Below are 18,391 nucleotides of genomic sequence, written 5' to 3' on the forward strand. Positions count from 1 at the left end.
AATACAAAGGAAAATCATCAGTAGTTGCCATGTTGTCCGCTCCATCCACATATCATATATAAATTTCAAATAAACCTCGGTAAGGCAGTGCCAGCACGATGATACACGTAAGGTGGGGGCGGTGGGCCGGAGAAGTGTCTTTGATGCTGATGAGGAAGCGACGACCGGTGAGCAGCCGGCTCAATGGTTCCACCGCCCGACGGGGAAACGTGCGGTAAGAGGTGCGACGCCCCGTCACCGAGATCCAATTCCAATTCCTGCTCCTCGATTAAATGCAGAGCACCGAAGGAGGCCGTCGCCATCGCTACATCCGGCATCACGCCCGACAGTTGGCCGTCGCTGCAGGAATTGCCCTCTTGCTGCTGTAAAACAAACCGGAGGCGTACTGCTTGCGTAATCCTCGTTTCTCGAGGAAGCGACTAATCGAGCGAGATACCGCAATCATGGAGCAGCGATATGATTACGAGATAAAACAAAAAAAGAGAAAACGACAAACTCGTGCTGCTGCGCAGATGTGGAGGGAAACAGTTCCGTAACCACGGTTTGAGACAGCCTGCGCGGCTGCAACGAGAGAACGGATTGTACAAGATCGACCCTGTAATTTACCATTTCCCAACTAGATTCGTTATCTCGTCTCGCGGTACCGAGCGAGATCGAGAGGATCTATAATAGAACCTTGATTATCCGACCTAATGAAGACAGGCCCTAAACATTGAATAATCGAGAAAAATCCGATAATAGAAATTACATTTTATTCTACATTTTATTCTAGGAGTACAAATTAGTTCGGTCCGTTTCCCTAAAGATAGCTCCAGCTGTTGTGAATGGTTCATAGTAACAGCTGATTTTGGCGGTTTCAGAGAGATTAAACATCTGCTAATAATATTCAGTTTATATCGCTTTGAGTTTCATACAAAAATTTTGATTTTTACTGTGTTTGAAATGTCGAAATTTGTGTTTAACCAAGCAGCATTTGCGGGAGATTTTGATTTTCTGCTTTAATTGGAAGAAAAGTGCGGCTGAAGCCCTTCGAATGCTTGTCGAAGTTTATGATGACACTGCTCCAACTGATAAATCATGGAAATAATTTCGACATTTCAAGGATGGAGATTTCAGCGTTGAAGACAAGCCTCGCTCTGGATAGCCAAAAAAATTCGAAGACAAAGACTTAGAGGCATTACTTGCAAAAGATCAGAGTCAAACGCAAGAAGAGTTTGTAGAATCATTGGAGATAATTCAACAAGTCGTTTCTGTACGATTGAGAGCCATGAGAATGATTCAAAAATAAGGAAATTGGGTGCCTTATGAACTGAAATCGAGAGACGTTGAAAGGCGATTTCACTTGCGAACAGCTGATTCAAAGACAACAGAGAAAAGGTTTTTTGCATCGAATTGTGAGAAAGATGATGAGAAATGGATATTCTACGACAATCCCAAGAAGAAAAAACCCGATCAATCGTTGCTATCGACCTCAACATCAACACGGGCGAATATTCATGGTTCGAAGATCATGCTCTGTATCTGGTGGAACCAAAAGGATCTTGTTTACTATGAGCTGCTGAAACCTGGCGATTCCATTACAACGATCGGTATCGGCTACAATTGATTCGTTTGAGCCGTGCATTGCGAGAAAAAATACGAGCAAAGACATGATAAAGTTATTCTTCTTCATGACAATGCTTGTCCTCATGTCGCTAAAGTCGTAAAAAAATATTTGGAAACGCTCAAATGGGATGTTTTATCGCACCCGCACCGTATTCTCCGGACATTGCTCCTTCTGATTACTGATTGTTCCGAAGGATGTAGCAAGTCACCGGTTCACTTCTTTCGCAGAAATCGAAAATTGGCTCCAGAATTGGATCGCCTCCAAAGACGAGTCATTTTTTCGAGATGGAATTCGAAAATTGCCTGAGAGATGGGAAAAAGTAGTAGGCGATGGACAATACTTTAATTGATCTGTTCATTCATTTTATTTTGAAATAAATGCACAAAAAAACGGACCGAACTAATTTGTACTCCCAATACAAAAAAATTTATTTTAGGTACAAGTTATTTTATTTATATCTTCGGACTGTACCTTTAGACTATTTTACCTTTAGACTATTTTAGACACTCGACTCTGTGTTCTTTATCAAATAAGACATAACAATTTTTTTGATGCACCAGATATGCATTGAAGAAATGAACTGTCTGAGAACGTTTGATAATGAAATCGAATAATATGAAGTTAATTAATTCGGGTTGCAATTAAAAATGTCTAGGCCTACGCGAGATTTCGAGTCACCCGCGAAATAATACAAATACGACAATAACGTAATAGTGTGCTGCCCCTTACCTCGGCAAGAAGTCTGCAGCTCTCTCCCTCAGTCACTATAGCTGGAAGTTCGTGTCTATGTGCGTAAGACGAAGTCGGCCGAGGAAATGTCATGTTCCTCCCGTAACACACCGGGGCGGTAGTTCTCACACGAATACCCATGCCCGGCGAGTCAATGTCCTCTATATCTGTCATCCTCTGCTCGTTTTGCTCTTTCATACTGTAAGACGCTGTGTTCTGAAATCGATACGCCGGCAATTTATCGCGCGCTGTCCGCTAGATGAAAGATGCATTAAAAGCTCGGAATAATACAGAAAGGGAAAGACCCCGCGATTAAGCGAGGGAGGAGGAGGGGAGGGGGGGGGGGGATGACGGCGGTTTGTGGGACGTCGACAGTATCGCGCCGGGGAATATTAATCGGAGCTTCGTCGACGAGGGGATTGGATAGTTTCCGAGGCTGGGATGAATAGATAACGGTATAAATTACCGAGAATTACAGTTTTCGATTGTGAGAATTAAAGTTGGATTTTATTTCTATGAAATTTGTTTCGTGGAACCTTCACCTTTCCACCATCGGTTTTGCAACCGGAGGCGAGAGAATGAGGATTTTGCAAAACGAATTCATAGAAACGAACCTTCGCTCGCGTCCTCCGGGCCGAGAAGGTGAGGGGGTGTTTTTCCCTACCTATCTACCGAAATAGAACGTGAGCCGTGACCTAATTGACGTGTGCCGCACGCGTTGCCTAGGAAGACATTAATGCAACGAACAGGGAATGACGCCTTGCATACGTTATGCGGTCGTAAATTAGCGAGCGGCGACGACACGCGCGATTATTTCACGAGCGGCAACTCGCACATGTTCTCAGATACTGGTCTTCCCATTAGGCCTTTTCTTCCCACACCTGAGCGAACACGACTCGCAAAATTATATACCTGTAAATCTCATCCGAGATATGACAAAGCATTCTTTCCGCGTAATTATGCATAATTTTTGTTTTTTCCCTTTTCCTCTCTGCAGTTCTTTTGCGGTTTCGTTTGACACTACTATACTTCTCTGATCTGAAAGATATTATGTCACTCCTAGAATACTTCTCTAATCTGAAAAATATTAAACTATTATGTCGTGCCTCATGAATCAAAATAGCGAGCGATGATATCAAGCTGTCATGTTACACAAGGGAATCTCTGAACACTTCCGCGACATTATCTACTAGGATAATATTTACGTATTGAACAATGGTCTTACTGTAAAATATTGACAAAGCTCGTAAATAATGACAGATTCGCTATTGACATGAAATTTGACGACTGTGTTGTATTCCAATTAAAAGCAATTAACTTTGAAAATTTGAAAGAATTAAACGTAACTGTTGTATATTAATAACGCGATGTATAAAATCATTCTTCGAAGAACTATTGTAATATTCCAGAAAAAAATTTTTAATAACATAACGATGTTATTTTACTTCGATCGGAACAGTGATAAAAAATTTTATATTTTCTCCGTGAGAAGAACGAGTTTAACGATGAATATTAATTCTAAGATTATAAAGACGTAAGCGAAGCTAACTATCGAACTCGGTAAACGATTCATTCAATCGGTAAAATATGTAATAAGTTTCCAGAATTTTCCATATCTAAGTCATTTCATAATTTCACAAAAATAATAAACAACTTGAAGCAAATTACAGAATGATAATGTTTTTTAATCTCACGTCAGCAATATACGAATTCAAGTGATTATCAAAGTTCTGGTACATTATATTGTTTTAACGTTAGAAATGTTATGTCATCATGACGATAATACATTGGACTGACAAACACGTATGTATTAACATGCATAATTTTAAACAGTATATAACGTTTCATATTCGCGTAACGTGTAAAAAGAGCCTCCGTACGTTACCTGCATTACGAAACACGTTCAATAATTTGTTTGACATTCGCCACAGAAACGGCGGTCGCAAATTAAATTCTGTTTCTCTTCACGCGCGCATGTTAAATTCTAAATTACATATATTATATTGAATTATAAATACTTTTTTATATATACTAAATTCTGCTTATCTTGTTATTTATTTATCTTTATGCAAATTTATACTTTGAGATCATTGTCTGAACAAACATAATCGTTCCCATAATTTTTTGAATACTAAATACGATGTTATTTATCAATTGCTTCATCACATTTTTGACAAACAAGTACAAAATCCGATTTTAACGTTGTAACATCGGCATTAATTTTTTTTTCGTTAATATCACGTGAAAGTATAACTTTCAGCTTTAAAATACATTTTGTTTCGTTTCGATATAACTTTTCGTTTTCGAGATATACCGCATTGAAAATAGTCATATTGTATTGTCAATTTCATATTGCTTTTTGATTTACTGTTGATATGATCCGAGCATAGTATTATGTAATTACAAAAGCACTTACTTTTCATATATACAGTGCCCGCCAAAAATTCAGAGCCAGCTGAATATCTCGGAAAAAATGCATTTTTAAGAAAAATGTTTGAGATAAAAATTGTAGGGTTTAAAAAGATTTATTTAATGATCTTATCAGTTTGAACTTAGATGGCATTGCCAATATCAGATCAAGGTCATTGACTTTTTTCATCGATTTTTTTAAATTGGACACTCTATATGATAACGCTTTTTAGATTTTTACAGATATTATCTTCAAAGATATCAGAAAATTATCTCTACGTTTTTATCTATTACTAATGCTAACGTTTTCGTAAGCCTTGCCGTTCACTTCAGTAGGACAAGACACACACTGGACACCCTATTTTTGATTCCAAAATCTATTAGCCAATGTTAAAAACTTTTCAAAATGCTACAATAAAGTTCATTTTTATTAAGTACTTTTTGAGTTACAATGCTTAAGTTATAATGCTTAAAAGTTATAGTATTGCTATTCTCATTTTTACATAAAAAATGAATTTTCAGTGCTAAAAATAAGAGAAACAATGACTTTGATCTTAACAAATGTTATCCAGGGCATAATCCTGAATAATATTCAAGAGGTTTTAGTTCTCCGTCGGTCGAACACCTTGGATAATACTAACAATGCAATACAGTAACTTTCAAACATTATAATTCGAGTAATACTTAATGAAAATGAACATTATTGTAGCATTTTGAAAAAGTTTTTGACTTCGGCTATTAGATTCTGGAATAAAAAATAGGGTATCCAATTTAAAAAGGTCACTCAAGGTCAAACTGATGAAATAATTAAATAGATCTTTTTAAACCCAACTTTTGCCGCCTAAAACATTTTTCTCAAAAATGCATACTTTCCGAGATATTCAACTGGTTCGGAATTTTTGGCGGGCACTATACATAAATATGCAGTGTTAAAATGGAATAAAAAGCTTTTTCCATGTATTGCATGGGAGGAACCATTTTCAAATTGCTATATTTTGAAAAATTATAGCGAAACAAATTAAAACATTTTAAAGTTAAAAATTGATCTTTTGCATGGAGAGGAGAGCATTAATAAAATTTAGAAAAAAATTTGCTGTGTTACAACATAAAAATCCTCAAAATTATTTTTTTTCGCCTTCTTAATGTCATTTTTTTCAAAATTGTGATGTGAGAGCTAAATTTAAAGAATGGATTTGTATTCATGGCAAAAAAAAACAAATAAAATTATTAAATAAAATATTTTATCGCAAACTAGTATTATTACAACGAGCAAAAACAACGAGTAAAACAATTTTTATGCTTTATGTTTTAAAATTAGATCGATTAGATTTAACAATGTAACATGATGTAACTTCTATTGTTTAGAGATAAATGGAGATAATTTCGAATACTCAGATTTATAATTCGCGTTTGTTGATTTGCATTATTTTACCATAACACCGAAGCCGCAGTGATGCAACATGTCGCACGTATTTGATAACACATTTCTGCATTTATTCATGCATAATACTGCATCAGCTACGTTATAGAGATTGCATGCATTTCATTCGATTGGTAGTCGCAAGTGTTCATAATTCATCCGCTTGTCACCCCAGTGCGACTTCACGATATATCTATCATTGTACAAACCGCATTTAAATCGGGACATAAAGATAAATTATTTTTTGTGAACAGTCTCTTTTCAGGATATCACCGTACATGTCGTTTGTGTAGTCAATAAAAACTCAGAGAGGAAAGCAGCGACATTTTACTGAATTAAAATGTGACATATTTGTAATACATATCTCGCTGAGAAAAAAATTCTGCTAATTAAAAATTACATACTGGATAAAGATTATGTTTGCATTGTTATTGTAAACTACATCACGAAAGCATGTTGGCGTAACATTTTACGAATAGAAAAAATTAAACAATATAGGTAAATAAAAAATATTAAAATAAAACATACTGCAGTATATTCATTTTCTGTATTTACGTTTTTCTATCTGTATACGTATCGACTTGCACATCATCTCATCGTTTGAGAACGGTAGTGCTCGTAGTTTTTGCTAATTTGTCCGATATCGAAAGTCAGTTACACTGCTGGCGTTCCCGTTGCGTAAATATGAACAATACAACATAAATATAAATTGAATATTTCGAAATTATATAAATATAATTTCGAAATTTTCGCAAATTATATAACTATTATTTTGAGACATTAACAAATATATCATTTCGTCGTTTTGGAATCATTCAGAAAAATATAGAAACAGCAATAGAAAAATAGGAAAAATTGACAAAAATTCTTCCTATGAAGTGATAAATTTTTATTTTGTAAAAATAGCGAGTTTTTATTTGTGCCAATAATAAAAAAATAAAAAAGGATAAAAAAGGCTTAAATATTATATTTGAAGACTGATCCTCTTTTCAGTATAGAGATACTGAAAAAAAATTTCACAACATAAATTCATATTAATCTAATTATTTTTGTAGATCGAATATTCTAAATATAAAATAGGCATATCGTTGACGTTGAAAAATCTCGCTGTCGTAGCTGTTCGAAAAGATTCGCAGTTTCACGAAGAAAGGAAGGATATCTCTCGAGAACTCGTTTGCATCTCATTGCATTGAGACAAAATGCGCACATCTTTCGTATCATCTCAGAGCGTTAATTCTACTACGTCTCTATTGTGCGAACGTATAATTCGACGTTGCGTTAGAAGACAGATAATGCGAATACCAGTGTGGAAAAAGGGGGAGAATAAGAGGCAAAGTCAAACAGCGACGAGAGTCTATTCGCAATATTAGTCGCGCGAATTGCGTTGTGTCCAAATGCCGTGCTAAACCTACGCGCGCGGTGCAGACTTTGCAAAAAAAAAGAGAGAGAAAGAGAGAGAGAGTTTAACATTGTTTAATCGTTTCCAATTACGCACGTGTTGTCATTCCATGTACGTCACACCAATGACATCGCATTCTTAATAAATGCGCCCCGCCCGCGTATCGTACTATCAATGTTAAGGTAAATGACATACTCATTAATAGTAACGTATGTAAAATATAACCACAATAGATCGAACATAAGTGATGATTATATAATAAAACTTTTTTCTACGTCTATTCCGATAAGATCCTTTAAGTAAATGCACAATTGGTTCGTAAACTTTTATGCTCATCCTAAAAGCATCAAATTTACATTCTTAGATATTTTTTTTAACCTTCATATGTGCCAACATGAATTAGTCTATTTCTGGAGTTAGTTTCAAAGTAAACAATGTCCATATTAATGTATGCACTCAATAAATAATAAAATATAATACATTTGAATTAAATTTAATACATTTTCTTGAGTTAAATTATTTAACTTCATTGTTCTAATTAAATTAATGATATATTGAATATAGAACTTATAGAAATGTAATTTATAGAAATGATTAAAAACAACTTAAATTGCGTATAATTTGATATTATAAATTTAACAAGATAAATATGAATTATAATTGTCGTATTAATGTGTCAATTTATTTAAAGACTCTTAATTATTCTGATTGAACGTGAGAAAATCTTGGCGCGTATTTTTCAGCAATTTCGTGACAGAAGATTTAACTACATATATTCAAAACGTAAACACTGGTGTCTAAAAAAACAACAGTTACATGCAACAGGCAAAAATTTATTTCTCTCATTTACTTTGTTTGAGTAATAGATTTATAATTATTTTATTTGAAATTTTTTTATCTTTATTTCACTTCAACACAAGGTCAAAATGATTATATATCAAAGTTGATATAAGTTATTATCAAATTATATATATAATTATAAATTATATATATATTATATATATCAAATTATTATATATCAGTTTATATAATACGATATTGATATCGTACATATTTAAAAATCAAGGATTATGTTCGAATGATAAGAATTGACGAACGACTGCGTGTGTATGAATAGTGAATGTGATTTTAATATAAAACGTTTCTCAAACCTTGTCTACGAACGTGCCTGGCATGCTTAAAAATTAATCATTATTTTCAATCATAATTGTGCTGCTTCGGAAATTTTTAAGCAAAAAATATCATGACAAACTTCTCATTTTGGATTCCATTGTTTCGCACGACGAGCATAAGAAATATCTTCTGTATTGAGGAAAGACTTAATGTTAAATATTCTGAGTACGCTACATAAATGGTTCAATATGCGTTACATATAGCCGCGTAGGAGTTCCTAATAAGTCATTTAATAGCTCGAAATTCTTAAAATTGTGGACTCAAGTTGATATATTAATTATTTCCGTGAAATTACAATACAATGTCAAGCTTTACAAAGAAAATCAACATCGTTGATAGTATCAATGACACTGAACGTACTTCCGAGTTTTCAGCTTAATAAACTGCGCTGGCAAATAGCTGCTCGTGCCTGGCATACACGTCCTTCTTGCGATTTAAATTAATTCGCGACACTTGCTTATTGTTATGACCACGATTGTGTCATTTCAATCTCGTATCATTTATGCACGTATAATAGTGATGCAACGATCAAGTCGGTTAATAACAGAAAGGTAACTGATCGCGAAGAAATATTGATATATTTTCCTTCTTTTATGTTTCTATTTGATAATAAATCTGAAGCATAGTTCAACTTATTATATTAGCTTCAAGGAAATTGCTTATTATTTGAAAAATAAATTAAATTGCCTCCAGTTATACCTGGGAAAATGTAGATAGAGATCAGATTTATATTTAGAAGTTGAGAATAATATTTAGAGAAAACATCATATTGTTCTATCATGCTGTTCTATCATTCTGCTTTATTAAAATTTTTTAGAAATTTATTTTGAGCTATTTGAGTTATAAAAATATTTCGCACTAAAAAAGTTGAAACAATGTTGAAGGAAATCGTGTGCAGTGAAATTTTCGCTACAAACTTTGAATTAGCCGAAGAAGTCGAAGATGAAAGATAGCATGAGAAATCTGAAGCAACTCGCATAAAGTTAAATAACATTATGCATTCAAGAGCAAACGTTCGTCAATGCAGCTTTCGTGGAATGAGAACTTAGAAAGATGAGAAGATAATCTAACAACAGCTTCCGCATTAAGCATATGCGTGGAATCAAGTCTAATAGCTAGAAATAAAATCATCGCGAAAATGATACACATTATGATTGTCGACCGATTATACACAGAAGACATAATAATAAATACACAGAAAAAAGAAATACATCAAGTTTCCCACATTTTTTTATCCGTCTCATTCAATTCGTAGATTGCGATTGCTTTCCAGTAACTAATTTTTAAATCGATCTATTTAAAAAAAGAATTTTTATCTTCAATATATCGTCTATAATATTTTTTTTATAATACGAATTCTCAATTTTATTATTTGCTTTGATACGATAATAAAACGAAAAAAAGCATTCCACTGGCGTGGCGATTTTTCTGAACATACATTGAACTGATAGAACTTCGCAAATATAGGAATATAGGTCATGGATATCCCGAGTGATCTTTGATGCTCAAATTTTCAATATTAGATACTTTCAATATTGATCAGATATCAATATATTTTGCAAGAGATACAAAATAAAAACGAGTAATCTTCTTCTGATATGAATAATAAGCAATACATATTGAGTATATGCGTTTACTTTTATTAATTATTCTTTTTTTCTCCTACTTAGTTAATATTTTTACATACAATATATAGATAAATATATATATATAAATATATATATATATATTTATATATATATATATATTTTATATATAGTATATATATTGCATTCTAAAATATTGCAATATATATATACATATATATATATATATATATATATTGCAATATTTTAGGAAAAAGTTTAGAATAAAAAAATATAATATTATAACATTTTTTTATACTGAACACACAAATTCATACAATTGAGATAAATAGAGATCTTTATTCGTAACAATTTCCGAAAATAAATTTGTGCTATTATCAGAAATAAAACGTTACGTAATGTTGGCTCATATTCGTAACAATGTCGTCGCAGTTACGAAGTCGAACAATTATATCGAGTTAATTGAATGTCTCAATATGATGAACCATAAAAGTCGTAGACCATTGTCTTTTGACGTTCACTCTAAAAGTGTAAAACAAAAACGTAAAAGCCGTGCGTTATCTATGCGATAAATAGCGCGAACCATAAGCGAATTGCAGTATGAGCTGGCAGCTGACATTAACAAAGTTGCAATTGCTATTTCTAAAAAAGTTTATGTAACTTTAAGGATAATCAGAAATGAACTCGCTGACATCATTTCTGCAACATTTATCTTAACACTCAAAGTTTCTTGTGTCACGAGTGCACTATAAATAGGTTGTATGCTCTTCGGCCACGATAGTCGATTGATCTAGCCAGAAAGGCTCAACTGAGTTTCTGTCGACTCACTTGCATCCATGTAAGTGCAAAATAACGATGTCCCGCTTTCTGGACTCACACTGATTGTACATACATTGACCGCCACGTCATTTATTCGTAACAGAAATCAAACTATTATGATTAGAATTTTCCCTGATACTATTATATTTTGAAATGCATTTTATACATTACGAATGAGATAAGGAAAACGATTAGTTTATCTAATACGAATTGAATTTGCATGAACGAATCATAGTCAGCGAGGAGCCCACCAACAAGTTCTCTCCTTACTATAAAGTAACGACACTACACAACATAATGACAGTTAATGCTAGAACATACACGCGAGTGAACGTTAGGAAGTTACAAATACATATATTGAAGAAAATAACGAAGTGACGATAATCTTTTCTAAATGAGATTAGTGCATTGAAGAAAAGTATAACCAATTTTAATAAATATTTAATTGAACTGCTAACTAAATATTTATTAAATATAAAGATATATTTATTTGATACAAGAAATATTAATTTAAGTTAACAATCATTTTTTTTATTAAACAAATATTTACTTACTGTAAGTAAATGTTTAGTTGGCAGTAATGCACTAAATATTTATTAAAATTAAGTATATTTTTTCTCAGTGTGCTACGAAGATATCTATGCACAATAACATTTTTAGCTTTATAAAACTGTAAGTAAATTATACAATTACTTTAGGATCAATAGAATTTGGAAAAATATATTAAAAAATGTTATCAAACATACATTTAAAAAAACTTATAATTGTTCTAAGGATGTTCGATTTCTCAATTTATAAAAAAAAAAAATTAATAATTTTTCATAGAATCATGTTTCTCGACAAATGCTCAAAATTACGGATAATTATTTAAAAAATTTGTTTTTCAATAAATTGTTTTTTCAATAATTCTGCGATTTTCTTATTAAAAATGAGAAGAAGTTATGTAAAAAGAGAAAGTTATATAAAATATCGAATATGAAACTTGGAAAGAGAATTTATTTATGATCATTATGATTATTAAATTACGATCTCGAAATCAAATTTGATATATTGAGAATTTCTTTTGATACAAGTCCACAGTACAACATCGAAATCGGATTGGAATAGCTATTGTATTACTTCAGTTTACATTTTGAATAAATTGAAATAATCCATAATAATCTATAATCCAAAACACGTGTCCCTTTCCCAAAATTATCTAATAACTGTTAATGTGTGCTGTGGATATCAGTTCTACAAATTAACGAGAGATAATAATTCTATATATATTTACGATAGATTAAATTTAATTAAGCCTATTAAACTATTAAATAAAACGATTAAATATCCAATTTCTCCGGATACATGTTAATATCTTTTTTTTATCTATCAATCCTAAAATTTATAGCTATAATTTACTTACATTTTGTACCTTTTAATTACATAAAAACATTTAAATAAATTCAAGTAGTGTATAATTAAAGAGTATTAAAAATTAAAAATTTAATGGAAAAATTCAAAGTTTACTAAAATAAATAATATGTGTTATATATCTTAATTATTTCTAGTTTTAGTTTAAAAGAAATTTATTTTACAGAACCTTGAGATACATGATATTGGTGACTAAACAACATCCAATCTACATAAAAGAAGACTTAACCTCAGTTTCCAAGAAATTCCACGTAGCAAATACGTACAATGTACGTTAACTGATTTAATCTCAAATGTAATCGAAAACTTGTGTAAACTGTTACGCATTATTCGACAGCTCATCTTTAATCATTCAATTTTATTCTTAACTCACGAATTAAGTATCTTATTAGATATTAGGACATTCGAAAATTCTTGGACACACTTTACGAACTTATATAACTTTATCAATTTAAATGTAATGCTTTACTTTGTTGTTTATTCGTCAGCTATAAGCTGATGCAAAATTAGAGTTAAACCGTCTACTTTGTTGTAATAAATAATTTTACACACGCATATCTTGTCGGCTTACATCAGCTTCATTTTTATATTTGCATGAATTTCATTTAATACATATAATTATAATGACATAGTACAAAATTTTGTTCTCTGAAATAATAACTCTCTTTAATATGAAATTTTTTTCTGTTAGGAAAACGCTCGACATGCTCCCTGTTAAAAATATAGACACATTGTTAATGCAAACATATGGCCCCGATTTTCGAATACACGATGTGGAATGGAAACATTTAACAGATCCGGGAGAAAACTTTGGTAGTATAATATTGGCTGTCAATATCAATGCCGAGCACAATGATAAGAAGAGAACTCTAAACGTGGTTGTTAAACTACCGCCGAGGTCGGCATATTTGCTAGAGTTGTTTGACAGTCCATTAACATTCAAGAAAGAACTGGAATTTTATAGCATGGTAGCACCAGAATTTTTGAAGTTGCAAAATGAAAGCGGAATCCCTCGGGAATCCCTAAGCGTCATCGTACCGCAATTTTTAGGCGGTAGATTAGGTTTACGAGATCCGCAGTGTTTCGATGAACAGGCCGCTATCGTTTTAGAAAATCTAAAGAGTTACAATTATATAACGCAAGATCGAATTGTAGGTCTAGATAAAGTGCACATGAACTTTGCGATCAACCATTTAGCCAAGCTACACGCCATAGCAATCGGCTTGAAGCTCAAGAAATCCGAATTCTTCAAAAAAACGGTACTATCTTGTCTAGAATTCAACTTACAAGAAGTTACGGAAAAAGCGACGGTAGATATGGTACAGAAGGCGCATAATGATTATAAAAATATGGAAGAAGCGGAAACTTATCTAGATAGAATCGAGAAAACAATCGAATATGGATTTACACAAACTGTAACGCCGAAAGAACCGTGGGCGACACTAGTGCATAACGATTTTTGGGTAAATAACATGATGTTCAAATACGATGAATCAGATAAGCCGATCAATATGAAAATTGTGGACTTCCAATTGACAGTTTATGACTACGGTGTAAACGATCTCATATTTTTCCTCATATCAAGTTCCCAGAAGGAGGTACTCGATAATCATCTTGACAATATGATTGATTTTTATTACGATTCTTTCATCGAGAGTTTAAAATCGTTAAATGTAGACACAAACGCATTTCCCAAGAGCCAATTTATAGAGCAATTGAATCAATGTGCACCCATCAAATTTAACCAGTGCATCATGATGGTGCAAGTAATACAAGCAGCGCGTGGCTCCGTTTCACAAACGGCGGCCGAAGATGCGGACGAAAGCGTTTTTGCAGGTGGGATCGATGACGATAATTACAAACAAAAAATGTTACACGTCTTATATATGTTCGATCGAAAGGGATGGCTTGTAAAATGATTAGACGTAAACTTCTATCCATAGTAAATTAATCCTTTAGAAAGTCTTTCTATTTCTTGATATAAAATAAATAATTATTGTATAGTAAGATGAACAAACGTCCAAAATTAGGTGACACAATCTCAAAATTTAACTCTTCGTATCACTTTATAATGCGTTGTCCCAAATTAAGAACACGATTATGAATTGTCTTTCTTTGAGAATAATAATAAAAGTAAAAATAATAAATATGAAACATAATTTTCAATTAATGTAAAGAATTTTATGATTTTTATTTAAAAACTAATGTAAAGAATTTTATGATTTTTATAAAATTCAGCAGCAAAGATTTTAAAAAATCAACAATTTTAAAAAATCTCATAATTTGATTAATTTTTGTGATCTTAGTTGATGTTTATACAGTGTTATTTACAAATATAATAATATAATATTGTTCGTATATTTTATTAATAATTATTAAAAGTGTTTATTAAAATTTACGACAATTAATAATTTTTTTAAAGATTAATTTAAAATTGAATCTTTTTAAATGTCCTTCCTAAGAAGTCAGTCATCTTACTATATAGAAAATATTAAGACAGAAAATAAATGACAGTTAGCAAACGTAGAAGCGATAAAATTTATATAAATATGTGACAAAAGTTTCAGACAATATTAGATGTGATAAGATAAATCAAGTAATATTATAATAAGGACCAAAGCTAATAAAGAATAATTAACTAAGTCAACTGCTAAGACTAATTTGATGATAGAAATATTAACACAAACAATGCATATATCTGTCGACACTAAAAATGCGAATATTTTTTAATATTTATAAATCATATTTTTAAAGATGTATCGTAAACAAGTAGTCTTTTTAGTGTAAATAGTACGCATGTAAGGCTTGTAGCCTCAATTTAATTTTATAAAATAAAAACATTACCAATGAAAACATTATATATTTGTCGTGTTTAAAAATCTTTATATTTTTGATAATAATAAATTCCATATGTATCACATTCAGGAAATAAAATTGAGAAATTAATGTTTGTATAAATATTGTAAATTATGAAGCAATATTTTATGAGAATATACATTACTATTAATAAAATTTAGAATAAACAATACACTAAAGCAGTCATTATCTATCTTTATTTACAATTTATTCAATCACAAAATAATTATGTGTAGAATAAATATACTTATTTTTAATTTTGTACGCGAATGTATTTAAATTCTTGAAGATATTTAGAATATTATGCTGACATTTCTAGCATTTTATGACAATCGTTCGCGATAATCATTGGTCTATTTTTTATTCTCGCACTAAACTATATTTGAATTTTCTATTTCGCTCTCAACAAATATCGAATATATATCTATTTCATTGTAAGTTTCAAAAATGTATATTAGTTCAGTTATAGAAAAAAAACCTACCACATAGAATTTGAAATTAATAAAAAAACGCATTATATAATTATAGTTTAATCGTTTCCGAAATTTTTTATCTTTTCGTATATTCATTTGTTTTCGTATTGATTTTTCCTGCTCCCAATTTATCCAACGCAGATGCGATGTTATTATACATTTTATTACTATTACTATTATTGCTATGAATTATTATAAACTAACATAGAAGTAACATAGAAAGACTTACTTCCAGAAGATCAGCCACAGTGTCGGGTAAATTAAATTCCCTGACAACGCGCAGTCGCACTTGCCGATTAATTTCGTGTCGCGAAGAAAGCGGCAAACTTATCGCTCGTTGACAACTGGGTGATTGTTTCAATTTCTGCTCTCGTTTCAGCATTGCAGCCATTGTTGCAGAGTCTGGTACTATAATATAGATAAAGAATCTTTTATCCTGTATCAATTATTATCAGTTAAACCTATCTATGTGTGATTTTCTGTTATCAACTTCTCAATTATTATTAAAAATATTATTCAAGCACTCTCACTTTCTTATTACAAAGTAATCTATGTTTTTATGTCAAATTGTATATATAATAACAATAACTAATACACAAAAAAATTAAGTTTTAAGTTGAAATTAATAATTTAATGTTGTAATACCTGGAAATGCAGCTGCAAGGACATCAACGCCAGCAGTTCCCATGGCTCTTGGTTTCTCCTCAACCATGTATAGCGCATCCGGTATATCTGCTACGTATCGTGGCCTTCGTAATCTCACTAGATCTGCTTCTTGAATCATTTGTTCTTCCACCAAAGACTAATATCGAATAAATATAGTACTCATTAGTATATTCCATTAATCAATGTGTTTCTGACTTTGAAAATTATGTATTATTATTATTATTATTATTATTATTATTATTATTACCTTGATTTCTTCATAATACGGCATGAATAGCCTTGGCCTTACAAAAAATCCATTTTTCTTTCCGCCTCTTATCCAAGCATTCACCCTCAAATTATCTCTTTCGTCTCCTATCATATGACTTGGTGGAGTTGAAACTAATCCTCTCCTAATAGCCTAAAAATTTATCAGCATAAAAAATATATTAACAAGAGATATATTTTCTTTTAAATAATTTAAATTTTTGGTAGAAAATATACCTGTACTAATGCTTCGCTATTCGGCGGCAATATATGATCTATTCTGACAAGCGGCAAAAGTTCGCTCAATATCTCCCGTAATTCGATGTCGCTAAGATCTCTTTTCTTAATACCCTTTCTCGTCACAGAATGCACAGTATGACTAAGCAAATTAGGTTCCCGATCCTCCATACGACGTACTAATTCGTGTTCGCCCCACTTGAGCACTGCCTGCAGTACTTCAAGTTCGCTCGCTTGTAAAAAATGGCTCTGTAAAACATTCGCTAAGTGGGCATGATCTAACTGATGAAGAATCGAAGACGAAGCAATTGGCTGAAATTCCTCCCTTAAGTAATGCAACGCTTGCCTGTGTACCCATGCTGATCCGTGAGGTTGACTACCCCATCTGCACATAACATAATTTTTTTTAATAATATGATCTAATTTATAACTTTTGTAAAAGATTTATTAGTAATCATAATCAGATTTACTTGAGAACAGTCGGTAGCGATTCCAGGGTGAGATACTCCAAAATAAGATCCTCGCAACCTTGCGATAATATATCAAGCTCGAGAAATCGTCCAATCTGATACAATTCCATCGCTTCTTCTAATGGACTTGGTCGCATTCGGCCCGTATGTGTTAGGGCTTGAACCTGTAAGTTTATTAAATAAAAGTATTAACATAAATATAAAATTAATATACATTAGTGTATAAATATTTTTTTGCTAAGATTTTCTTACCTCTCCCAAACTACCAGCGCTGTTTCCACAACCGCTTCCTCTCAATATTAATGATAAGTCGACAGTATCTAGATACACAGCATGTAGTAATACTCTGGCATATCGTTTAGGTATTACGCTTTCATCCAACACTATTCTAGTAGGTATGTGAAGCGCTCTTTCTGTGTGATCCTCGCCCGATCTAGTCCGTCTTTGTATTAAATTTCTGAAGAAAGGAGATCTCGCGGAAAGTATTGCTTTATGACATGGCAGCTCTAATTTCGGGCGAAATCCGTACTCCGAACTTCCACTATCTGGTCTTTGATAATCACTGTCCGACGTGAATACAAGAGCGGCATCTGCATAATCACCGGTATCTAGCAAATATCTGAGATCATGTTCCAGTGGATTTGGAGTTCCAAATTCTTCTCCGAGTCGTCGAAGTAGATTTGCTTCCAAAGTCGCGTCATGTGGACAAATATCACCAGTATAAAGATACCGTAATAACATTGAGAACATCTGTACTTCAAGATGTGGAGTTCTTAGCTCCAAACAGATTCTAGCACCATATCCTGCAAATTTTAATAAAAAATACATATATATATATATCTTTATATATATATATATATATATATATATATATATATATATATATATATAA

At 32.0% G+C, this 18,391-nt stretch overlaps 2 protein-coding genes across 2 annotated transcripts in view; one reads left to right on the forward strand and one right to left on the reverse strand.

Annotated features, from left to right (window-relative positions):
- Positions 1-65: 65 nt before the first annotated feature.
- Positions 66-18,391, reverse strand: part of LOC105620158 (BTB/POZ domain-containing protein 7) — a 19,432-nt gene continuing 1,106 nt past the window's right edge. Inside the window, exons 3-10 of the mRNA XM_012201667.1 lie at positions 17,752-18,302; positions 17,500-17,663; positions 17,030-17,414; positions 16,794-16,946; positions 16,526-16,682; positions 16,110-16,288; positions 2,336-2,551; positions 66-362 (exon numbers count right to left, since the gene is read on the reverse strand). Coding sequence (XP_012057057.1) covers positions 66-362; positions 2,336-2,551; positions 16,110-16,288; positions 16,526-16,682; positions 16,794-16,946; positions 17,030-17,414; positions 17,500-17,663; positions 17,752-18,302 — 2,102 coding nt within the window. The remainder of the gene's footprint in view (positions 363-2,335; positions 2,552-16,109; positions 16,289-16,525; positions 16,683-16,793; positions 16,947-17,029; positions 17,415-17,499; positions 17,664-17,751; positions 18,303-18,391) is intronic.
- On the forward strand, positions 13,256-14,470 carry LOC105620147. The gene has a single exon (XM_012201658.1). The coding sequence runs from the start codon at positions 13,256-13,258 to the stop codon at positions 14,468-14,470; it is 1,215 nt and encodes a 404-aa protein (XP_012057048.1).

The sequence above is a fragment of the Atta cephalotes genome (assembly GCF_000143395.1).
Source record: "Atta cephalotes unplaced genomic scaffold scaffold00002, whole genome shotgun sequence".
NCBI lineage: Eukaryota > Metazoa > Arthropoda > Insecta > Hymenoptera > Formicidae > Atta > Atta cephalotes.

Excerpts from the sequence above, each read along its gene's own strand:
- LOC105620147 (XM_012201658.1), top strand. The coding sequence starts at position 13,256 with ATGCTCCCTGTTAAAAATATAGACACATTGTTAATGCAAACATATGGC.